Source organism: Cygnus atratus, chromosome 18, assembly GCF_013377495.2.
Source record: "Cygnus atratus isolate AKBS03 ecotype Queensland, Australia chromosome 18, CAtr_DNAZoo_HiC_assembly, whole genome shotgun sequence".
Lineage (NCBI taxonomy): Eukaryota > Metazoa > Chordata > Aves > Anseriformes > Anatidae > Cygnus > Cygnus atratus.
In genome coordinates this window covers 8,808,906-8,835,523 of record NC_066379.1, presented here as the reverse complement: position 1 = coordinate 8,835,523, position 26,618 = coordinate 8,808,906, and the positions used below count along the sequence as shown (strand labels likewise).

General features: G+C 36.8%; 1 protein-coding gene across 1 annotated transcript; it reads right to left on the bottom strand.

The window, feature by feature from the left end:
* Window positions 1-107: 107 nt before the first annotated feature.
* SUZ12 (SUZ12 polycomb repressive complex 2 subunit) lies at window positions 108-26,423 on the bottom strand. The gene is made up of 16 exons (XM_035558859.2): window positions 26,087-26,423; window positions 23,404-23,450; window positions 23,247-23,311; window positions 18,447-18,515; window positions 15,874-15,923; window positions 12,922-13,007; window positions 11,306-11,537; window positions 10,444-10,546; window positions 9,504-9,609; window positions 8,849-9,026; window positions 5,462-5,553; window positions 4,851-4,994; window positions 3,958-4,115; window positions 3,260-3,458; window positions 2,667-2,746; window positions 108-2,351 (listed from the first exon to the last, which is right to left on the bottom strand). The coding sequence occupies exons 1-16, from the start codon at window positions 26,421-26,423 to the stop codon at window positions 2,006-2,008; spliced, it is 2,292 nt and encodes a 763-aa protein (XP_035414752.1). The 3' UTR covers window positions 108-2,005.
* Window positions 26,424-26,618: the final 195 nt, after the last annotated feature.

Genomic DNA, 26,618 nt, shown 5'->3' with positions numbered 1-26,618 from the left:
GTTGTTTTTGTGTGTTTTTTTTTTTTAAATATCTACTGTACCATTCAATTTCTTTTTAACCAGCTTACACGGTATCTTCAAAATCTCTCAAAGGTACATATAGAAAAGGCATCTTTATAAATAGAAAACAAAGGGATTTTTTCAGCTTTTATTATAAATTGACATGACATACAAAGTTTACTGGACAGAAGTAATTTCATTACTGTTTTTTGGGGGGATCACCAACTTTTTGTGCAAACAATGCTAGCCTTCTTTTAAGCATTAAGAGCATAACTGCTTAAGAAATGACATAAGCAATAATTCTAGAACTACATCTCCCCTAAAATAATCTATTTTTTTTACATATGTGCACAGCTTTAGCAAATTAAAGCCAGAGAGAAATGCTTGATGTACTATCCAGAGGCATAATTAGAGTTTGCTAAAACTCAGAGAGCTGGCAAATTCAAGAAGGTTGTAATGAAAGCTGCAGTTTCCCTCTTTCCTATTTTGTACACAAAATCAGTGACTAAGAACTTAATACTGGATGACAAATCACATCCACACCATTAGTTAAATAGTCTCACAGTTAAACACATCTTAAGGACCATCAAAATCAGTATTTACATTTTATAAATTTCTGAAGACACCATTAGAAAGCTTATATACCCCTTAAACAAATAGGGAACTGCATCTCATGGTGATGGAATGAAATAAAAAATTAAAAATACCTGTATTTACAGCAGCATTGTTCCTTTATAAATAAAGAATATGAAAAATGCAATATTTTAAGGATAATAAAAAATTGAGGTGATGTCACTCAACCACAGTGCTTGCTGGAATAAACCCTTCGGTGCTGATACTGTACCAGTAGTGAAACCACTTTCCATTGGAAAAAATCTGTAAACGTATGCATAAAATGTGTTAACAGCAGTGCAAAACTGCTCAAATATAGTTTAGTCAGCATCTTAGTATCTGTATTGAATACAATACATCACAGAATACTTGCATAAGAAGTGCAACACATTTTCTGGTCCAATTTTACAGTGCATTTTTCCCTCAAGAGTGGCATCTCAAAAGCCAAAGCTAAACCTATGGCCTGGACTTGCAGTCTGTACTCAGGCAAAACAGCAGGCATAAACTTCAAAAGAAGTTAATTGACGGAATGCCTACATACTGACTATAGACTCTCGGCTTTAGCATGGCACACTATGATGCAGAACCCCAGTAAAAAGGGTTTACATCAAGTAGTTTGTGTAGCTGTGTAAATGCGTAATAAAAATATAAAAGGAGCTAATGTTCAAGTTTAAAATGGTACACTGTGTGATCAATACATCAGAATTATCCATGAAAACCAAACTGCTGGTAACCTCAAAAAGCCAAGGTGGTACTTCACTGTGTCTGCAACATGAAAAGCCAAGATCTTTCCAAACAGGCACAAGACAAAGGAAGTGCTAAGTTTGCCAACTTTCAAAATTTTAGTGTAAAATAAATTTGCAATTATGATCAATTGATAAATGATTTCAAATACAAGGATCAAAGTTAAACTTTAAATAGTGAGACGTTATTTTCACAAAAAGCTAACTGGAGAACTTCTAAAAAAGAAAAGCAGAAACTGTATCCCAAACCCCTTTCCCCAATGTTTCACAACTTCATGGTAGGAAAAACAGCCAGATACAGATGCAAAAATCTTAATATAAAAACTGTTTTACATATACTTAAATTATGTAAATTCCATAAAGTTCTTAAGACACTAATTACTAAAATTACAAAAAGATTTTCATATTGCTCTTCATGCTCAAACTCTTATATTGTCATTACATCACCAAAACCGATATACATGTAGTACTTGCATAATTAACTGAATAGAAACCCTGTTAAAACAATATCCTTGTTGAAATCATTTATTTCCATCCAGCAGTGCCTGTTTGGAATCTCTGTATTTTTTGTGTGTAATTTTTTATAGAGCTCATGCACCCTAGAATGTCACTTCAATGCTTGTCCGTTGAATGCAATTTGACTTTTGACTTCAGAGCTTTTGTTTCTTGCTCTGTTTTGTGACACCTGAGATGCTATCCATTTCTGAAATTCTCTCTCTCATATTATTTTCACTATATCCATTTGTTGTCCCACTCTGTTCCTCAGAAGATTCCTCATCTGTTGGGGAGGCTGATTCTCCTTTCTCTAACTTCTGCTGCATCTCTCGGAGCCTGGCAACAGCTTTGTCTATTGACATTATGCTGATGAGGTTAAAGTCATGCATGCTGACCAGATGTAGCATAAAGTTTCGACACAAGTTCTTCTTAATTATTTTTTGTCCATAATTTTCAACAAACAGCATACAGGCATGATTCATTTGATTGTCAGCAATAAACCTGCCAAATTAGAAATCCATCATTATCCAAGTAGAACATTTTCAAAAGCATAAAGATACACTGATAAACACTGTTGCAGGGTAACTGCACAGACTATTATATCATCTCAACATCTGCATTTTTTTTTATTTTCAAAGCCAAAGAACTAGTAGGCCCAAGAACTCTTTTTTTAAAGCTTAACAGAAAACTTATTATCAAATCATCCTTTAACAATCCCTTTCTAAGCAATGAATTTTAACTGCTTAGTGAACTGTAATGCAGAACAGTCAACCAAATCTATATAATTTGTGTCAAAAAAAGTCTATAGTAACATACCCGTGCTTCATAACATGAAGATTCCATAATTTCATCACTTCTTTCTCTCCTTCGTTAACATCAGAGAATTCTTCAATTTGCTGGAAAGATAAAGGAGTAGAGAAAGGACCAAAAAAAAAGAAAACACGACATGAGAGAACTGTATGTCCACTGACAAGCAGTGAAAACACACCTACAATTAACTTGTGTCACGTATACATCACAGAAGTAACTACTGTTAAGAAGTTCTGGAACTGCAGTCAGATCAAATAGAGATCTGTGATAAATTATTTTCATATTATATATACAGCACTGTACCCCTGTATCACCAGCATCTCCTCTTTCAAGGAGAAACAGCCACAAACAACGAAGAAAACTTGTTAGGACCCATGTGGACTGAGCCAGCATTGCAACCAAAGACATACTTGAAAATATAAACTTTGAATCCGTTAATTTACATCATTAGTAGCAGAGCATCACACCATTTTCTACTTACTCTCAAAGTAAATAGATCATTTTCACAACATGTACCCTATTTGTTCCCCAAACAACTCAGCCCATCATTTAAAAACCACAATCCATTGAAAATAGTTTTGTATAAATGGGATAATTACAGTAATGGTTTTCTCCCGTAGCCATTCAGGGTCCTTTTCATCCTCACTGTCTACTTCCATTTCTTGTGGACGGAGAGGTAAACATGTGTCACTGTGGAAATATAACCGATTGTGCCCACTGCTGTATGTTCGCTGCTGTTCTACTTCTCCATCTTCAGATTCAAGGAATTCTGACATACTTGCTTTCGTACGCTTTGGCCTAGCAGAAGGAAAAAAGTAACTGCTTTCAACTACTAAATCAAATATACAAATGCTAGGTATGGTAATTGATTAATACAAATTATTATTTTAGGCTCCAGTTTGCAGAAGGGTTTGGGAAAAAATCACCAGCAATGAAATATATCCCATAAAACAAACAAACAAAAAAACAAATCCAACTCACAACCCCTCCCTAAGAAAAAGATACACTCAAAACTTTTGGGTGAGGGAAGTTTTAGGATGAAGCGGTTAACAAAAACAAGTTCTCATTATGACAGATGCCTCAACTTAAAGGATGTAAAATCACCAGTGAAGGTATCATTCCTTAAAAACCTTTTATTCAGTTAGAAACAGCTGTACTTTAATGCTGGTAACATGTAGCACTGCTTATGCACAGCTATAGATTTACAAGTCCCTAGGTTTCACAAATTTGGTGCATTTGCTATCCTACACAACTATCCTACACAAGTATGGACAGACCTTCTTTTCAGCCTCCCTACCTGCATACAAGTATGTGTGTGATAGGAGTTCTTTTGACCGGTCCGTTACGACTGAAGGCGAAACCAGGTTGACGATGGATATCCTGGGGATTCCCTGCATAGGAGCCATCATAACACTCATTGATAGACACATCTATCCTAGCACCCTTTGGATGATACTGAAACAGATAATCGCAAATATATTTAGCAATATACCCAGAGGTTTAAACAAGTAACCTTTTCAATTTCAAATACTTCAAATATCATCCCATCAACAAGCTGATAGAGCTCTAGATTCCTTTTACACCACCCAAATAATTAACTGCTATGAACAAAGTTTTACTAAAACTTCCTTGCTCTATGATCTTACTGTCCTGTATGAAAACACTCAATACAACCAATTCTTAAATTAAGGACAATATTGGCAAAATTCTGCTAACAAGCACTCTAGAAATTAGAACGCTTCTAACTAGCTAAGAAGTAAAGTTTTGGAATAATCTTCTGAGGAGGATAGTGGGTATAGGAAACTACATTATCTTCAAATAAGCATGACAGATTTTTTTATTTAAGGTCATACTGGTAGGAATAGATCCTTATCAGCGTAACTAAATATAAATATTAGCTTTAAATGTTTACTGCCTTCTTAAAACCTCAAGAGACTTCTAACCAACTGTAGATTACATTGCTTTCTACATCACAAAAAATACATTGATGCAAAAGCAGCACCTGTAGTCAGAATACAACCCACAAATTTGTGCCTCATGTAACATGTCAACATTCAAAGGAGGCTGCAGTTAACTTGTAGATAGTCCTAAAACTTAACCAGCTAGCAATAAAGTCACTGCAGTCAGCGTATAATCTGTGACAGACTGCACAGCGTCTCACACCACTAAACTACAAAAACACACACTTACAACGTAATTAAAGATAAATCTGCTGTGACAAAGTTTAAGGTGTTTGAGTAAACTATACAGTTTCCGACAGTTCAGCGTGCACCATGGGCAATGCAAGTCATCTCGGGCTTCAGTCTGCTGTCTTGTGTTGTTGTTATAAAGGAACTGGTGCAAAGAAAAGGAAAGTGTTAGCATCAAATGAATTTCACTCGTTAACCTTCCAACCCCCCAAACAAGGTTGGACATAATTTCAGGAAATCTCTATTGTAATAGTAAGTTCTTGGGAGTGCTAAATGAGCTCACTTTACTGAAACAATGGTATTTCAAGAATTCCCCATGCCCCCTATGGAGACCACCTCTCCCCTTCCAGATGTCTAACAAGAGATGTCCTTTGTATTCTGGACTATGTTGGACATGGCCCCAGGAAGATTAATTTCCTACAATACTTCCTGTAAGAAGAAACATGTGGAATGGCTCTTCCTACATGAATTGGAGACACCTTAAGATATCTACAAAAGTAGCAAATGAGACAGTTACCCAGCCAAAACCAAAACTTTCGCCAGCTCAGATGTGAACATTATAATTACTTGCAATACATTCTTCCCCACCATCAACCCGGATATTTTCAATACCTGGTAAAATATTCGCAACTTTTGTCGAGGCTCATTTAAAACATCTCTCTCTTTTCTTGTTTGAAGGTCTGTTGGCAAAGATTCTTTCACAGCTGGAAAAAACATAGGTATAGACAAGCATTTCAGTTTAGAGTGAAGAAGTAAAGGTGACATTGTTTCTTATTCAAGTGTGGGAGTTCTGTGACATGTATCCTGCTTCTGAAGGGAATGAGCTACTCTAGTGAACTTTGATACAAGTATGTTGTATCAGCAAAAAGGAAGTCTTGATGCTCAGCTTCCTTCACAAACATCTATGCAGAAATACCACTTTTGAACATCAAATTTATCTTCAGTTTTGAATTACCCTTAAGAGAACTTAAAATGGTCAAGTAAAAAGCAACATTTTCTTTTCTTTTCTCCCTTTAAGCAAACAATTCTTTAGCTATAGCTAAAAGCAAGTATGGCTCTTATTTTTTAATAAAAAAGAAATGCGGCTTTCAGACAGATGCATTGCAAACAGATGGTTTAAATTCAATTTCAGGAGACAAAGCAGTTTGGAATGAAAGTAACACAAAATATTTATTTAAAGTGTTATAAAACTTTAACCCTCAACTCTTATCCTCAAATACCTACTGAAGTCATTTACATGTGTAATGGCACTGTTCACTTGCTTCAGAGCTTCTTCAATACATTTTAATGTCAAGGTTATTTGATTCCATTTGATTAGCAAAAAACACACACTCATACCTAAGCACATTAACAAATCTACCCTCAGGAGGGACCAAATAATGACACCTGGTTGCTTCTGAGTGGTTTAAGAAAGGGCAAAACAAGTCTCTGCTCTACTGACCTAAGGGGACCTTTCAGAAAATGCACTTAGTACATATTTATACCCTTGGGAAAGATGCACAGGATTTACTCTTCTACTATCAGAACCTCTACCTGATAGAAGTTTCTTACTATTTTCACTGCTTTCTTAGTACTATGATATATTCCTGCATTAAGAGGCTGCTGTGCTATTCTGAAAGGTGGCACTTTCTGTAACTTTACGAATTTACTGGAATACACAGCTTTTCCAGTTCCAAAAAAACTATAAATTCTATCCGTACATTAGCAGTGCAGCATTGCCATGTACCTATTGCTCCTATGTATTGTGTGGTAAACTAGTACAAACCTTCTAGAGTTAGCCAATGTACAGTCATTTCTTTTGCAAGTCTGAGCATAAAACCTGCCTAACAAATTACAGTGTAGGCCTCCCAGAAGCTCTAAAATACAAGGAGACATGGTATGAGGAAGCAAAAAGAAAGCAGAACAACTTTGACAGTGAAAGTTCAAGTACTTCCCTCCTTCTGTTGCCTTTCTTCTACTAGAAATTATTTCACATTCGCATGCTGTGCCAGTCATCCACCTTGACTTAAGAAGAAATCAAAGGGTCTGCCATCTCTAGCTCAGGTAAAATATTAAATTCAGAAGACAGGAATCAGCCTTACTTTAAATATGCCTGCACTTTTTACAAAGACAAAGGTGTCTGTAGGTTGGCTGAAGATGGTGGGAATCATTCTAGCCAGTGGCTTCTGCACAGGTGGGGTGAAATTTTTCTTTCTGTAACTTGTGTATTACTACACAGAAAGTCTCTAAAAGCAGCCTGAGTAACTGCCACTGGTAATAAGCCTCACCAGAGATGAGCTATTGTTGAACCATTGTTTCCTCAACATATACTGCAAGACACAAAAAGCACATTTGGAAATGCAATTTTTTGTTAGCATTTTTTCCCTTGCTATTGTGCTACAGCTCCCAAAACTCCCAGGTATACATACATTCAATACAAAGCCAGACTGAAATACTATTTTACCAAATTCTCTAATGCACAACCTCGTATGAACCCCAAAACTCCAAGCAGCTCTCCACAAACAGTGCCTGGCTACAAGCCCAGAGATTAAGCCTGGAAACAGAGCCACTACAGTCCACATAATTATTTCTGCAGTAAGGAGACATAAAAGATGTACCTAGGCTAGCCCTCACTGCTACCTAGAAATCAAAGGGGAATTTCAGATTAAATACGACCCCAAGATGGGAAACTGCTATTAAAAAGGAAACAATTGTCACTCAAAGGTGTCTTTCCTATCTGGTGTCAGAAAGTATTTTAAAAGTAGCTTTTTAAGCTAAGTTCTGGGACAGCAAGGAAGAAACATGATTTTAGAAACATCAAGAAAAGTAATTATGCAAGCGCACAAAACTAATTACTAATTCACATTTAAGACCTCACCACTATATTAAGCTTAATTCTTTGACATAATTATCATCCAAAAAAACATGCTACCCACTGTACAGGTACATCGTCAAGTATTCAGTTAAATGGTCTATGGTATCAATATCCCCAACACAGCAACAATCCCAGTATTTTGCAAGACGTAAACAACTGTGAGGACAAAAATACTGGGCTTTTTTTGTGTATCTAAACATTTTAATACCACAATCTGCCACCAAACATCTTACAGCAAGTTTATTTCTGTTAACATTTTTAAATTATGCATGAGCTTAAAAAAAAAAGTGCGCTATTGCACATTCTTTGAAAATTACTAAGGGGCCAACTGTATAAACACTGAGGTTTTCAAGGTATAAACCAGCACCAATACTGATCAGCTGAACTTATATAAAGGGAAACATGCCTGGAAGACTTTCCATAAAGAAATACATAACTTTTTCTAACATATACCTATAAAAATATTAAACAAAATTTTATATTTTTTTCTAATAGTGCTTAAAATTTTACATGGAAATCTAGGATAAATATAATTTTTATATTCCAAAGCTTCACAAGACATGCCTCTCATTGCTGCAAAAATAGAATGAAAAGTTTCTAAATGTTTCAAAAATGCCAGGTCATAAGCTTTCTGAAGCAACCTGAGTTATCTTTATCCACAAATGCAAAATACAAGTGCAATACTTTAGATTGCTTCTGTCACATTTCACAATAACAGCTATGTTCTCCAAGAGCTAAATTTATCTCTTAATGTCCAACAATTTTTAAACTCTTTTCATTACAAAAGATAAGTGAACTTCTAGATGCTATGAATCCAAATATTCGTAGAACAGCAAGCAGTCCAAAAGAGCATAGCAAAGCAGAAAATCATAGCAGTCAGTCATAGATTTCCCGCTGATTTATTTTACACAAGGATTTATGACCATGGTATACAATCACTTAAATATTGTCATGACTTTAAAGGTCCAACTATTTTTAGATTTTAAATTTACCTTAAAAATATTACAACATATGGGATACACAAACCCCATTCATCTTTGCTTTTTCATATTTATCTGAAGCAGTTCCACTAGTGTGTCAGGAACCCTGAAGTACAGAATTGCTAAGCAGATGACTACTCAGCATCAAAACCAAAGTTTGCTTACCTATAGTCTGAGTAGGTTTAACAGAATTGGGCTTGTTTTCTTGAGGGAGGCTTTCAGAATTTCGTGTTGCAAGAGGCTTAGCTATAGGAGCTGTAGACTTATCATTTGTGTCTCCTGTCCAGCGAAGAGTAAACTGAAGTGTAGGTCCCTGAGAAAATGTTTCAAATGGAGGCAACCTCTGGTGGGCAAAAAAAAGGGCAAAAACCCACCAGAATTAGCGTCTTACCATGTACAAAACAATCATAAAAGAAAATTCACAGAATGGGGACAAATGCCATTTTTATCAAACGAATTTCTTGTGTTCTCAACACAAACATATACATTTAGATATACTAAAAAAACTGAAGGAGATGGGACACCCTACATTTAAGATGAAATTCTTCAATCTCCTAAGAGCTTTTTGTTATATTCAGGCCTTCTTTACTGAAAGGCTACTGCAGTTACTAACATCTGCTTGTTTAATGATCCAGTCTAGCCAAAGCTTTCCTAAACAAAGAGCTAAATTTAACTTGTTTCCATCCTTCCAGAAGTACTATTGTCTGTTTAATCTAATCCATTTTCAGGGAAACAGCTACTGCACTTTGAATTGCATTTCACCTTAATCCAGAATCTTTTAAGTGAAGACAAGTCTTTTAGCTACCAAAACAATCCTTACCTTCCCATCAAGTATTGTTTCCCATGTTGCTCTTTTCTTACTAATGGGACACTCTTCCATTTCCTGCATGGCCACTTCATATTCGCCATCCAGTAGTTGCAAGCGCCTGTCAACACAAGGTATGTATTATGGGTAAAGAAGCTCATTTTTATTGTTTGCCTATTAAAATGTAGAATATATATTACAGAAACTAGCTTTCCCTGAAATTAAACACAGACCTTCAGGCAAATTTATTTGGCCACTAAATGTAAGTCTTAGGAATACATCATCCCTAACAAAAAAAAGCACAGACAGGAGAAAAAGATTGTTTCTGTTTCCTGACCCCTCAGTATTCTATTCTATACAGTGAGAGATACTGGAAAAGGTGAACTACAGCTTTTTTCCTTCACATGTAAAATATGTTACAGCAGAAGTATCCCAGCAGAACTAAACCAGACACCTTTTCTTTTATTTCTTGACAGCATCTTGCAAAAGCAAACACCTTTGTCATTTACTCTATTTAGAGTATAGTAACAACTTCATAACCAGCACGTTATTCCCGAGAGCAACTTGCCATTACTATGATTTCACTGTAATAACAGAGAACTTCATTAGGTACAAGCAGAAGATATATGACTACATCAGCACAAGGCTAGGCAGGTATATTGATACTAACTGATGCATATTAATGTGACAACATTCAAGTTCATAAAAGGGAATAATTTACAATTGTCACTGAGTAGTTCTCAGTATAAAATGTGCACTACAAAACCTGTAGAATTCTTTTTTTTTTTTTTTTTTTTTTAAAAAAAGACAATAAGCCTGGACTCTTATTGTACCTGCTAACTAAAAATGCATCAAAAGACATCCAAGAATGAAATTAAAAAACAGGTTTAGGTTTAGTATTTAAAAAAAAATGCCAACAATTAGCAGAAGAAATACTCATTTTGGATAATATTACCTGTTTTTATCAAATACAGTCATTTGTGCTACAAATGTCTTTTCTCCATCTTCACGATTTGAAGAGTTTCTTTTTCGTCTAGCTGGAAGCTCCTCATTGACATCTGTAAATATCAAACGTTGCATTCAATTATTATATAGGCACAAATTTAAATGATCAAACAGCTCCTATGCCATTGTAAAATATTATTGGCTGCTGATTATGTCAGATGTGTCATATGAACAGCTCAATGCCAATAGAAAGAACACTTAACATAACAACAATCATATTTTAGATACGTTCATGTTTATTTATAGTCCAGTCATATTACTGTCAGCATAAACAACTTAGAATTTGGCCTTCCTCCTTCCTCAATTGTAAAATAGTAAGAAAAAAAGTTTTCATTCTATATTAGTTTTCAAGGCTGCAACATTTGTGATATAACATTTGACACCTTAATAAGATTTAAAAAATACCTTAATAGCAATTTTTAAAAAGGTATTTATTGGCTAGTCATTTAGTTTTGATGAGAGACCATGACCACACCTCCAGGTGAGTCAGTAGTGACCAGCATTGACGGAACCAGTCCCAGAGACCAGTTTCATTATTCACCGTCGCCCCCCCCCCCATCGCAGCGTTGCCTAACACCATCACATATTAACAAAAAGCGGTGTTAAATTTTGACAAAAATAGAAACAGTTTCTAGCTACAAACTATATTTCAGCTATCTCTTGAAAGGGTGAAAACAAGTAAAGCCAACTCAGTCACTCATCTATTACTGCCTTCTCCAAGTAGGACCTACACAGCAGACAGCAGATCAGGACAACTGTATACATGCCTGCAAGATAAACCTCATAAAAGCCTATTTAAAGTTTGAAGTTACCAATGTTTTCATTAGTCTCGCCATTGATCAGTCCATTAAACTCTCTTCTTCCTGGGCGAGTTACTCTGAATAACAATGAGTAAGACTTCACCATATGGCTGTTGCTTGGTTCAAACTCATTACTGGAAACTGCAAGCGACGGGAAGTTGCCTGGTTTTATTTGGCTGAGGTCTGGGTTTAAAGGCACCTGCTTTTTACCTGTAGGAACCTGTCTTATTGGACAACTGACATCCTGCAGGAAAACAAGAGAGCTAAGGTTTAGGTTTTTAGAATACAAAGTAAAGATATTAAGTGTGAAAATTTATATAATTTATGGATTGTACTTGTCCCGTCCTCTTTTTGAAAATAAGCCTTATAACAGATGTAAATAAAAACAGAACAACAAGTCCAGGTTCTAAATGTAAAAACAGCTATTTGAAAGTGTAAATAAACCTGGCATTTTATAACCACTCCTGACAGCAGCCATCTTTCTCTAAGTGATTAAATTAACACTGACATGAAGTATTCAGAAAAACTGTAGAACAGCCATTAATGCTAATTAAATTCAGTTTACCTAAAGAAATTAAATGTTTTGGTTACATATATATATTCCAAGGGCTTCCTATCTTCTTCCAATATTACAAAGTGCACTTATGCGCTATCTGGGAGATAAAGAACCACTTACCTGGGATTTACTATATTCAGTATCTCTCAGATAGATCACGGAACACTGTGTAATATTGAAAAAACAAGGCAAGATGGCCTAAGTATGAAATTCACAATAAAACATACTTCAAATAATCATTGGCACCTCCTCCTTTTACCATACTTATCTACACAATAGCAAGGAACAAAATTAGCTAGAAAAAACAGTAACTCTTAAAACCATGCCATAACAGTTTAATATTCTTAGGGAAAATAGAGAATTATCACTGCAAATCTTTCCCTTTTTGATTAAAAATTATAGCGTGCATTGCTGCTCCCGTAGCTGTGAGGATAACTTGCAACTAGTGTGAAACTAACATATCTAAAGCAGCAGGTAAATTCAAAGTTGCTTTGGGGAAAAAAAAAGATGAAAATTGTTTATGATTCATAGTAGCTAAAATCTGCAGTAACTGAGATAAGCATAAAAACATGGGTTCAGAAAAAGGAAGGAAAGATTTGACAGATGACTGAGGACTTCAAAACAATTACAACTTCTTCCTTTTTATCTATGAACCCTAAAAAGCCCAGACTATTTTATGATATTGCGATTGCCTGATTTGCTTAAGCCAACAGAATTAACAGTTTAATTATGTGAAACAAAAAATTAAGTGAAAATAGAGGTGGCCGAAATACAGAATGAGTGAATATGACTTACAAGCAAGCTAAATTCAAATAAAATAAAGTGGTATCCCTTTGTAAGAACTTCCAGTTATTTCTCAGGGAGCAGAGGAAAAAAAATGTACATGTGCTTCTGAAGAATCCTTTTCAGTCAACAGAAAATAATTTCTAATGATTAGGTCATAAACACTAAATTAAACTCAACACAAACATTTCACCATTAGCTTCTTGTATAGTAATGTTAAATAGATGTTCCAGAATCAGGTACACATTTTGCTTTAATACATATTAATGGTTTGTCAAATCACTTTTACCTTTCGTTTCTTGTGGCAAACTTTCACAAGCAGTACTTCCAGGGTTACAGAATTTTGTTCATTCTCTGAGTTTTGTGATGGCTTATCTAAACAGAAAAATATTTTAAGTTCTGAAAAAGTAAAAATCTGTTCAATGGTGTAAATTCATCTGTAATTACTTTTTAGCCATAGCTACTTTCAGGCAAAAAGACCTCCAGTCAATTCTAAGTTTTAATTCTCCCCAAATATATGGCAAATTCCCACTTGAGAACATATCCTACTTAATTACTAGTAGTAGATTAAAAACATTAGCATAATTGACCTTTAACATTTAACAGTAAGCTTGCTACACCTTTCGCATTATTTACTCTTGGTTTCTTTTCTTCCTTAAAATAATTCTACCTTATTTTTCACAAAAACAGAACAACCAGCAAAAGAGAGAAAAAAAGACCCCCTCGCCCCCAAACCTGAATTCTAGAACTAGAGTTACAAAGATGGATTGTGAAGACAACCCACTTGCCAACGAACAGCATACGCTATACATGTGAGTAGAGCACATGTTATGGGTAAAAACTGAAAGTGAAGCTGTTGTGTAGGTTCATAAAACAGCCCAGAGACACAGCATGACATGAACCAGCCAAAACATTTCTATAGCAGAGGAAAAGAATATCGGTAGATTTAAGAAAAGTCAGCAGTTACAGATGGGTGAAATTAGTTCCTATAATTTTTAACTTTACTGCTTATAAACCTAGAATTTGGTCTTGAAATAACCTGAAAAAAAAACTCTTATAAGACTTGGCATCACAGCCTCTTCACACTAAGTTTCCTAGAACCTGGAATCTTCATGATGGCTACCACCTACATCGCGAATGCCAATTAAGAACTGCCTTTTAAAATAAATTTCACTGTCTAGTAAGAGAAATTTTAGTCCCGTGAATGGATGTTATTCTGGAAACATGCCCTCATATGGAAAAAAAAGATTGAAATATTATATGTATGCTTAAATAGAATTTGTGGAAGAAATTCTGAAAAAACAAATGAAGCTATTTCTGCTTTTTGAAGTCTTACAAATACCATTATGGGCTTACACGCATTTTGAAGTTAAACAGCACAATGGCTTAAGCTTAGCCCTGTCACGAAGGATCTGACAACGAAAAACTTCTTCATGCTCACTAGGTATAAAGGGCAAAGCTTTAGCATAGCAAAGAGAACTCAACCCACGCATCTTCACTTGCTTTCCTCCTGATGCTACTTTGAAGAAGCTTAACGCGCTTCAGTTGAGAGTTTCAGTAAGTCCTCTATAGATACTAGCAGTTTAAAGAAAATCATTTTTTCAATTTTAGATACAAGATATATCAGAAATCTTTTCTTAGCAAATAAAGCTCAGAAAATAAACAAAAAAGCCATCACATACTCTTCTTTCAAGAGTTTCCAAAATATTTTTCTATCCAGACAAATAAGTATGCTGTGCCAGCTTCATTAATTTAAATATTTTCTATATTTAATAATTACCAAAGTATACATTGTTTATGTTGTGACATTTGTTTACATGGTACAAAGAGACATCACACTCTCGCTCTCAAAGTAAACGGAGGTTTTTAGAGCTAACAGTACAGACACAATCTATAAATTTGAAAACAAAAATCAAACATCTTCAAAATTCTCTAATAGCCCACCTCTACTATACAGTAAGAAAGGCAAGGCCAGTCAGCAGAAACTATGAGACAACTATCCTATCTACCAGGTTATTTAAATTGCATGTGTGAGGAATTTACTAACACAACTTCAAAATCTGTTCCTTCCAGAACAGCATTTGAATTTAAGATGTATTTATTCTTATTGCTTGCTGCCCCAGAAGTCCTCATTTTGTGTGGTTTTCCCAGCTAAAGATCTGAAGACAACATATAAAATGAAATTCATAAGAACAGAAACAAGATGAATAGTATCCACTGAGACCAGCAGTATTCTGAAATTCCAGAAGCAGAACATTACAAGCCAAGATACTTGAACTTTCTCAGAATGACATTACAATTTACTAAAAACAGTGATTCTGAAATCTAGACGTTTGCAACTTTAACCTCCAAACATCTGACTTGAACAGATCCAGTTAAGCACAAAATAGTTTGATGGAACATGACAGATTCCAGACTGAAGTGTAGAACCTGTTACAGGAATTGAAGTAGGTTTTACATCCAAGGACTAAGATGTCATACAGAATATTTTTAACTGAAGAAATAGAAACACTGCTTAATTTTAATGGATAAACAGGTATTTTTTTTCGTGAAAGTAAAAAGACAGTGAATTTACCCATGCCTATACAGCATAAAACATGTAACTTTGCATTTGTTAAAGGAACAGAACCATTCATTCTGGTCTGGGAAGTCCGATATTCCAGTTTTGAGAGGTAATGCCTTACGTGCATAAAAGACAATAAAACGATTGCAAGTCACCAAGGAATGTTTTCAGTTGCTCTCTTATAATCCCTGGCATTGCCTTTTCCACGTTTCTGGGCTCTATCTGATACAATTTGTTCACATACTTCTACATTAAATTCAAAACCTCTGAAGCTGCTAACTATTTGAATTTTTGTTGTTTTTTTTCTTTTGTTTGTAAAAGATACTTCAAATACTTCAAAGGTATACATCCATAAAATCACTTTCTTCAGGAACTCTTTCCTCAAGGTCTACTTTAAACTTCAAGTTTGAATGGATGAAGATGAAGTATTCATCAAAATCACTGTTTTGACTAAAACCCTGGAAGGCTTAGCTGCTTAACTTTACAGTTACACTAACACATATTGAAAGAACAATTAAAAGTACTGTAAGTAACGGGACAGAGAATAACAAAATTAAAATCTGCATCCAAGCAGCAGAGATTGTAACAAACTGTTCACATATTCCTCTCACAGATCTATACTAATTTCAAAGGTGTTACACAAATTAATGGTATAATGAATGAATTTTGCAAACGTACCATTTTTATGGAAGAAACCAGTAAACGTAAGTTGCAAATGAGCAGACAAGCTAAACAGGAAAAAAAAGAAAGGACATGTTAGAACAAAGAAATATTTTCTCCTCATAGCAGCCACTCTATTCACTGATGTTCAGGACAGGCCTAACCACAACAGAGTCCATCCTTCCACCTGCTTTCAAACTATCTGGGAACAGCATGCACTAAGGCACAGCTGTAGACCAGTCTTCTCTCTACAGACTAATTCTCTCTCTATATTCCATGACTGGGGAGGGTGGGGGAAAAGGTAGGGGTCTAAACACTGCTGTAGAAGGGTGCTGTATGTAGAGGTGAGATCTTGCCACCACAGGCATGCAGACATTTCCTAAACCTTTGTCAACAACAGAATGAGTTTTGGTAGAAATTGTCTAGAACTTCACCCTGAAGTATTTGGTATCAAAACTTTTGTACAAGTATTTCAAGTTCGGTAAGCAGAATCTTCACAACAGGGAAGCTAAAGGTATAACACATGCAAAGTTATAGTTGCATCTATTTGGTTTCATGGCACTGCAGCTTGTAGGCTAAACTATTCTGAAATAAATGGGCCTATAATCAGCAATTTGTTAATTAGAGAATACATTTCAATTCAAAGCAAGTATTCACAAAACCAGAATTAAATGGATTTCAAAAACACTCAGTATTTTTAAGGTGCATAGAATTTACAAAATACTGTCTGTCACACTGGAACACCAGATAAGCATCTCCATCAACTTCTCAGAAAGATACCTGACATTCAAAACCTATTTTAAGCACATTCCTGAAAGCACTGAGGTGACAAGTGTCCACGAGCATTTGAAGAATTCTGTCTACACCAATTTGCATCATTCAGCCATCTTATTCCTCCAGACCAGTTCCAGATTAAAATATATTTTTTATAGTTATGAAAGCACAAAACCAACACACACAAATTTATATTCTGTTTCAACTTGATCCTTTAAGGGAGAATATTTGCCTATTAAGCAACCATAATATATGAAGCAAAAGATAATTAAGAAAAATAATATGAGCAAAATCTATAAAATCTCTCGAAACACAGAATTTATAAATTTTTTTCAGACTAAATTCTGTCTAGCATGGTTGCCTCTGAGGCAGACTAATTATTTGCAAACACTATGGAAAAAGAATAACTGGTTAAGATAAAAAACACAACACAAAAAACCCTGAATGGGTCTTCACACATTCCAGCAATTTAGGTTAGTCTTTCAACATTTGTTTTTGTCTTACAATTTCCAGAATGCTTTGTTTCTCATTATACATTAAGTACATTAAAAAGAAGAGTTTTGGCAAATCATCTACAATCTTTCTACCTAAAAAGAACACAAAGCCATCCTGCAGGATTAAAATGGATCTCAGGCTGAATTGTGTAGATTAGAAGAAAATAATTCTGGAAGTCTTTACAATGGATTGGTTTATTCCCATCATATATATCTTCACAAAAAGCTTAGGTGCTTAACTGAATCATACATAAAGAATAAAATTTTAAAAAGAAAGAAAAAACGTCATTATCTATCACATTCAAATGTGAACATATTGTATACTATATTACTTCTGCGAATAAGCTTTTCAAACTTTTATTTCAGCACTATGAAATGTGTCAAGGAACAGACTATGCAGATTTGCAATTTGTTTTTGCCATTGGCTAGGATAAAAATGAACTGAAATGCATCATTCCCAAGTTTACTGCCTCTGCTGAACTTGGACATTTACCAAATACAACACGGCAAACTCAGCAAGTTCAAATGTCAAATATTTTTTTCTTAAGTATCGTAGTAAGACCTGACAAAATGTGAGCTTTATCCAACATTTAAATAAGTGTTATATAATTAAGATGACAAAACCAATAGGTAAGTGCAATTACCATTCTACAATTATAATTCATTAAGCACTTCCCCCCACCCTCAATCTGACAATTCCGTATTGAATTAACACTTGAAATTATCCAACTATTTCTTAAAGACGGAACATTGTTACTCAGCTAGAATCATGCTAAGGCTCAGAAATGCGTGTGGTCAGATCACAAGATAAATCTCTGACTAAGCAATATTTCTCACTAGAAAAATCACAAAGGAAAACTGCGAGTCCTACTGCCTTTAATAAAAGCATTTTATAACTAGTTTCCCTGATATGGCTTGAAAAGGACAAGGATAAGATCTTTTAAATAATGATAACAGTTTCTGTAAGTGTTCCCCCCCAGCTATGAACAAAGGCAGCTACGGGAAAATACCATTACTTTATTATTATTATTATTTTTAATTTCAGCACGTACAGATTAGTTACTGATAAAATAAACAATATCAAAAAGAAAGTTAAGAAAAATACCTCTTTCAGGCTTCTACGCACTTTTAAGAAAGGGCACTACAAATACTGGAAAAGTTTATCCCAACATTGCTTTACTCCAAGTCTGTTGCTTTTTCTCCAAGTTCTCACCAGAATACCTTGCTTCTAACAATTACTCTTTCACCTTCATTTTGTCAATCCAAAAGCCTTTTGATTTAGCATTCCTACATACACACAAACATATATATGCAGAACAGTACCTGTGAGATTCTTGTTCTCCCTTCATTTTCTCTACTTTTGATAACATGTCATCTACTTTGAACGTTTTCCTGTAAAGAAAAAGAAGAATAGTTTAATGTAGCCACTGTTCCCATAATATGTAACAAAAAAAAAAAATCAGTCAAAACTTTGACTTGATTTTGTACTAAAACTACCTATATATGCAATTTTAGCCTTCCATTCACAAAGCCCCCATATATCTGCAATACAGCTGCTTTTCAAGCAGTATCAAAATAATGAAAATAATTAGAGACCTTCCAGAAGAGATCTTACTGCTCATAAGAAGTGCCATTTAACAGGATATTACAGCCTATAAACATGTCTAATGGCATTTCAACTTAGCTCAAAGAAAATCTTCCTGCTTTAGCAACACTCACGACACCTAGAAACATTCAAGTTAATTCTCCAGTCATCACTACTTTAATCTTGATCAAATAACAAAAACATTATCTGAAAAAACAGTTGAAAGCCTAATGATCAAAGACATTTTTTCTCCACAAATTTGCATTAGATGGACACAATAGAAAGAACAATGAATTTTTAAAATATTCCTAGAAATCATTCATAAGAAACGGAGAAAACAAACATGACAACAATGTCAGAATAACTACTTTATAAATATTTTCTCTGACAATCAGTTTGTTCATGCTCCTGTGTTCAGCCGCTTTTACTATATATATATATATATATATATATCTATCATTTAATATTATTGCTAAATGAAGTTCACTCATGAACAGAAGTTATTCAACACTTTCTGGACTAGTCTTCCAATCTTTCTTTAAAGGAAAACTAACGTTTGGACTTAAAGGCGAACAAAATTGCACAGATGAGTAATGGTGCAAAACCAGTGAGGGTATCATTCTTTGCATCTTTTTATCTCATTTCTCTAAGGTATAAGAAAATAATCTGTTGTCAAATACATGATTTTTTATTAAAATGTCGGGGGGTGACCTCTATGGCTAAGCAGGAGGCATTGTTTACATTCTGACTGAACAAACTGATGTCACATATTGTCTACATTCAGCATTTAGTACCTCTGAATGATTTAGTTACATGTGGCTAAATAGTAACACTGGACAAGAAACAAGTACATGTTTGCAGTCAGATAAGAAAAATAATTCTGTGTAGTAAACAATCATTGATTCAAAGCTCTACTCTGCCTCAGGTTCGGGCAGACAACAGATTCAAGAAGTGACTCAACCACACTGAAGTGTGGGATTATTAATATGAATCTTGCAATGCTCAGTTTTAGATACATTAAGAACAGAAGAGTTGAAAGTTTCAGATTCTAAGGGAAAAACGTCCATGCACACACTGCACGAGCTCAAAATCAGCCAGCAGCCTGCAGAACAGCAAGCAGGCACACCGATCTTTAGAGGGCTTTCTTCAGAGTAAAGACTTTCCTCAAAACAGCTCTAGAGCAAAGTTAAGTCGTGGCCAGAACAGGAGCCAGAAACCAACTAACGTTTCAAGAAAGGGGGAGCTTCACAACCTTTCCTAAGGTATATCGCTGTCTAACACAGCTTGCATTTAAACTTTCTGGTTCGTTAATACTCACAAATAACAATTACACAGCTTTTCCAAATGTCAAACTCAGGTTAGTCATAAGGAGAAAAAATGTCCTCAAAATCTTTCAAAAAAACTAAAAATAGCAACAACAACAACAAAAACTTCAAAGGTAACAAATTTGATTTAGTGAACTTGTATGAACACAAGGAAGTATTGACATTCCTTTAAGCCAGAGAACTGTTTTTATGTTACTGTGCTCCTTATTCATGCACAAGGGACAAAACTGAGTTTATAATAGTCCTTAACACCCAGGATTTTTAGGACAGCATTTACTTGGGCTACAAGTATGTGCATCTTGCACATTCCTTTCTCCACCCACTCTTATTCCAGAGCAGCACAGTAATAATTAACAAAGTATTAAAAGTCACATCATAGTAGCATGCCATTACTCTGCCAATAAATAAAAAAAAAAATCCTTTATCCCAATACTCTAAGGGAAGCAACTTTTATTAATACAGTATCTTCTTTCCAACTACATCATTTGATCCAGTAAGATAGTGACACCTAAAGACACACCCACATGCTGAAAATCCATTTCAATTTTCCATAAAGTATCATTTTACCAAAGCAAAAGTCTCAAGCAACTGTTGCCTTTAATGAAACAAAACACAATGAAGATTTAGGGCACAAGTTGACACCTGCTCATTAACTTATTCCCTATACTTTAAGCATCCTGGTCATTATCAACACTTTCTCAGTCTTAAACATGTAAACCAACATCAATGGATCATTCCTTGGTAAAAATGCAATTTTACTCCCCTACCTCCAAGTGATAAATTTGTCTGACATTTTTCTCAGACTGCTGTAGGGCTAGCGATAAAAGATGTGGAGCCATAATTACTACTGTAATAGTTAAATTGTATACATCTTGGGGATAATTTGTGTAGTTTACATATGATATTGTTTATCAAATGGCCATCAAAACAATGACCGGGAATTTAAGAGCGGCAAAATTACTACGTCTTAGAGGGAAAATAAATACTTCTCCATATTTTGTAAAGGTCAACATAAGCAGACTAAGAATTATACAGCTCTAAAAGATAATTCTTTGCAGAGAGAACTCTACCAGAATTTTAGCTATACCAAAGGTAGGTATGTAAAGCTTTCCAAATACAAGCCTCAATAAGATCTTCCGCTCTAGTCTGGATACTTTTTCCTCTGTTAAAGCCTCTTGTTGAGCAACATGTCAGGATCCTATACATTAACTATTTCTGTTGAATGAGGAACGGCAGCTAAGGCCTTGTGCATATTTGGAAGCATTTGCCAGCATGTCTGCAAACAACCTCCTGGGGAGGTTTAGTTCAAGTCCCTCAGTCAATGCCCTAACTACAGCCGAACAGTTTGAACTACCTTTAAGCTACAACTTCTGTTGTTTTAACTCGGCAGAGAGAGACCACAGCACTGACAGGCAGGGGGCACCCAGAGGAGAACGCACTCCGTAGCAACTGTTTTTTTTTCCCTCCTCAACTGTGCTGACTTACTTCTGTTGCAGCATTACTGTGTTTTAAGAAAGAAAACATACTCAATTGTTTGACTACTTCTTCCAAAACCTAATTAGCAGACTGATTTCAATAAGCCAGTATTTTCAGAAAACTAGTGAGTGAAATCGCTATTAATTTGTCTGTTATGGATGAAAACACTAACCAACCGAAATCACAGTTCTAAAACAGAGTATTATGGGCAGCAATAAAAATCAGTAGATTTCAAAGAGAAACGAGGCATTACTTGTGCAGCTGAATTTGAACCGGAATTTGGAACAGTGGACAACACAATGTACATGCAAAGTACCACTTCTTGTTTCCCAGCAACTACAGCAGACATTCAAAGAAACAGAATAAGATTCAGGTAAAAGAACGTATGCATTTCAATCAACTATAAATTACAATCAGTAGTAAGCAAGAACAATTTCCTGTTGCACAATTCTGGTGTAAAGCAAACAAACAATAAAAGCACCTGAACGTTATTTCTTAAAATTTGGCTCTAGCCTATTTTAAAATAAGCAAACAATTCCCTTTGGTAACTTCTGTAAGAAAAAAATCAAGCAGCAACTTCAAGTTAAAAAAAAAAATCTGATCAAAGGACAGGATGAACTCAAGAAGTATACATCCTAAAGTACTTGAAGTTGTATGCTATTAATTTTAAGAAGATAGCAAAAGCATTAAACAATATCTAAGAGATCTGAGAATGCTAAATATATCCTGTTTTAATTAAAATTTGCAAATTCTCTTGATAGATCATTCAAAAGTTACCTTCTTAAGATACAAATACAGTTTAAATTAGAATTGTCTGCAAAAATCAGATTGTTGCTATTCCTAAGTGTTCATGATTAACTATTTTAGTCCCATAGTAACTGTTCACAAGCAGTAAGACCGGAAGCGTTAAAACATTTTCAGTGTTCATGCTACAAGAAATCCAAAGTATAAAAAAAATGAGTTTCAGTGAGGGGGATAAAACTTAAAGGACTTTACAGTTCTAGTAATAAATAATGTACAACTGCGACATGCACATTCCGAGATGCAATGTTTATGTATTTTAAAAGCAACTGACATGCAGCTGTAGCACCTCATATGATAAATGGGCTTCAGTTTTGACATTGCAAAATAGTTGTTTTTCTCAGATACATCCAGCTCAAAGCAACCTTTTTAAAGCCTCTGCTGGATTTTTTTTCGTAAAATGTTATAAACCAAACTCAATCATTTTTCAGTTAATATAATTACAGAAAATAGTACTGGTTCTTTCTAAGACTAATTAACAAAACCAAAATAGAAGTGTTCGTTGTTTGTTGTTTTTTTTTTTCCCTAAATAAGTGGTTAAACTAACATGTTTTTTATACTTATGATCAAGCACCACCGATTTCATAAGCCCAGAAGTTATAAAGTTTTGTTTGTTTGTTTTTAAGAAGCTCTTCCCCAAAACACAAAACAAATATGGAGAATTAGGTTAGGATTCTGCAGACAGTTTTCCATATTTGAATACTCCCAACACCAAAAAAAGTCACAAGCGTAAAGTCACACACACTTAACATTCCAGAAAAGTTCCTAGGTCTCAGAAATCAACTGTAAAGTAACGTATGCCTTTAAGTTCTTGAAAAAGAAACAGCAATGTTTTACACACTATCTGAAAAGAAGACATCACCCTCCACTATTTATTTATTTAATCCCAAAATGTTAATTAAGTAGCAGAAGATAATTTTCAAAAAATTATTTTACCTTCTGATATTTGTTCGTGAGTTTCTGTGGGACATGTAAGTGAGAGTTCTGTGCAAAAATATTGGCTGCAGGAAAAAAATATGAAAAAGGTTAACATGCTTTAATTAAGTTTCCTACAAATCCAAAGTAAAGGAGTGATAAAAGACCAATTACTCACTGCTATGAGATTCCGGGTACGTAGAAACCTGTATATCTGGGTTGGTTCTAAGAGAAAGAAACACGTGTTATCCAACATGCTTTGAACTTCTAGAACAGCCTTAAGTGATGCAGTAGTACCAAGCTTAACACGTTGGTCGGTTGTTTTAAACAACTGTCACAAAAGTCAGTTTAAGTGAAGCATCGTGATGTCTAAATAACCCCGAGTTAACAAGTCAAAGGTTATTCCATCTGTTGTACAACACAAAGCAACTTCTTGTTTAAGGTAGCGTACACTGGTAGTGACAACCCCGACAACTATGCTCGTTTTTCACAAAATATGTTTCTTACAGGCTTTGCATTAGAGAAAGGCAGAAAAAATACCTCAACATATTAAAATTTATTGTTGAACAGGTAAGTTTTCTTCACCAAGTTAATGAACATGTCCGGTACAATACCAAAATAGTACACTAAATTTACAGAGTCAGACAATTTGGGATTCGATTGTTTCATCTTTCTGGAAAGTACCAAGGTCACTCGCACAAGGTACCAAAACAAAAATAGGCAGTGACAGTTGACTATGACACAGTACAGATCATTTAAGCTAGAAAATTCATTTCCAAAATCTTTTATACAATTAGGACCAGAAAAATGTTGATTCTGCTACAGCAACTACTGTTTCAAAGTGCAAACTGATGGAAGATAATAGAGCTCTGCTCGATACTGACATGAAAGGGCAGCATCACTCAAAATAGGTGTAATAACCAAAGTTCAAAAGAGCGATACATGCAGAAAAGGGGACCTTCAGTTAAGTTTTAACCAATTAACATAAATCAGGACAAAAAAAGTTTTTGTCTGGATCAGGTTATTTCTTAAAACAAAAATACAATCTAAACTGAAAAATACCACTTTTCAGCCACCTTGATTAGGTAATACCAGCAAGAAACGTGGAAATGACTTGACAGAACAAACGGAGAGCAAGAGACAGGGAGAATGCCTGGATTCCCATGCTAAGGCTACTAGCGCTGCCTCAGCTTTCCACATGAAGAAACTGAACAGCTATTTATTTCTTAAGAAATATAATGTTTCATTTGTGTATTACGGCAAGGGATTTGTTTTAAGTAGCTGAAAACCTTATTCTGGTTTATGGAATCTCGTAATTAGAGGTGAAAAAGGACAGCGTTACATATTCTTCACCCATTTTTAAAGATGTGATTCAAGTGCAGAAATAAGACTATGAATGTAAAACCCGAAATAATTTATTATTAGAAAGGTGCGTAGTTATTAAAGAGAAAGAAGTCTTAAAACAATCCCAGTATTTACTTTCAGAAGGCTCATGAATACCAGTAAAATTCTGCTTAATGCAAATAAAGAACTGCCATCCTAATGAATTGGTACTAATGTGACTTGAAGAACACAGATAAGAAATTAAGAAACGTGCACTTTAACAGAAAGTGAAAATACGTAGTCATGACTTTTAAAGAAAGAACTCAATTTTTTAGTCTCAAAAATCTGTGATATAGTTTAGAAAGGTATGAGAACATCAAGTTACATGACATATGTAATTTACAGACAGTGCGCTGCTGTTTCAACTTTAACTTCCCCAAGCAGAAAAATTCTGTGACACTTCTTGACCTGCAAACAGACATATGTTTCAGAAGTCCATACCGCTTAGCAAAAGCCGAAAATAAGTCTCTCTCTGGTGTATGACCTCGAGAAGGGACAAAAATATTCGTGAAGAATGCAATTCAATACTATGCGTGTTAGGGTTTCTTAACCCAATATTTACTTATTGCAGGTTTTCCACAATATTCACACCACAGTTAGCACACTGTGACACATTCGAGCTGTAACATATTCCCGATTCCTACCTGCCCCCTTCTTTCGCTCCCCTTTTCTGACAGCCCGGGGCATGGGAAGGGAAATTTTCACCCCAACCTCTGATACTGAACACTGAGCAAACATCTTAAAACTCCCGTTTGCAACTTGCCCTGTTTGCAGTACGCTATTATCGACCCCGTAGCTTCGTTAACAAGGCTCAGGTTCAAAGGACCCGACATTACGAGGGATTTGAGGTGACACCAAAAGCTCCAATTCTTTATCAAGCACTGTCATCGCCTGTAGCGGGGAGGCACGAGCAGTGACAGCAGCAGTCCCAGGACTACCCCGTGCACTCAGTAGGGCACTACCGATTTTCCTCCGAGCCCTGGCAAGGACATCCCTCGGAGCGAGTCCACAGCTAAGCCGTGCTCGTGCATCAGCGCTCCGCGAGTGACTCCGCCGCGCACCCGGGGGCTCTCTGCTCCTCTCCCGGGCTGCCACAGGGCGACGCGCGGCTCGCCGAGCTCCCTTTCCATTCCGCAGCCCCAACCGGGGGCCGGTGGGGACCAGACAAAGAAAACCCCCGGACGGGGAGCTCCGGCTCGCCCCCTGCCCCCCGTCCCGAGGTGTGTGTGGGGGGTGGGGGGGGGAGGGGGGGGCAGCTCCCTTCTCCCAGCGCCCCGCGGGCAGGCAACCGGCCGCCCCGAGAGCCCCGCAGCCCGCCGGGGGCCGGGACCGAGGCGGGCAGCCGGGGGCTGAGGCCCCGCCGCCCCCCGGCCTCCCCCCGCTCCCCACAGCCTCCCCCTTCCCCCCCGTCTCCTCCTCCCGCCCTTTCCGCGGCGGCCCCGTCGCCCCCCCCCCCTCCGGTCCCCGCCGCTCCTCACTCTCGAAGGCCTGCAGAAAGAGCTCGTGGTCGGCCTGGATCTGCTCCATCTTCGGCTTCTTCACGGGGGGCAGCGCCGCCGCCGCCGCTGCCGCCGCCGAGGAGGCCGAGGAGCCGCCCGAGTAACCGCTTCCTCCGCCGCCGCCGCCGCCGCCCGCCGCACCCCCGGATTTCCCGGCCGGAGCCGCCGCCGCGGCGGAGCCCACGAAGCCCCCGCTGCCTCCGCCGCCGCCGCCGCCGCCGCCTCCTCCTCCTCCTCCTCCGCCTCCTCCTCCGGCGGCGCCGCCGGCGGAGCCCGAGCTGGGCCCCGCGCCTCCGCCGTGCTTCTGAGGAGCCATGGGCCTGGCCCCCGGGAGCGCCCCGGGGGGACGGGGAGCGAGCGGGCCCCGGGGAGGGGGGGGCGGCCGGGGGCGGGGGGCGAGGCGGGGGGGAGGGGAAGCGCCGAGCCCCAACTCCTCCAAGTCGCCGCCGCCGCTCCGCTCCTCCTCAGCGCCGCGACCAGCCGAACCCGACGGCCCGCAACGCGCCCGCCC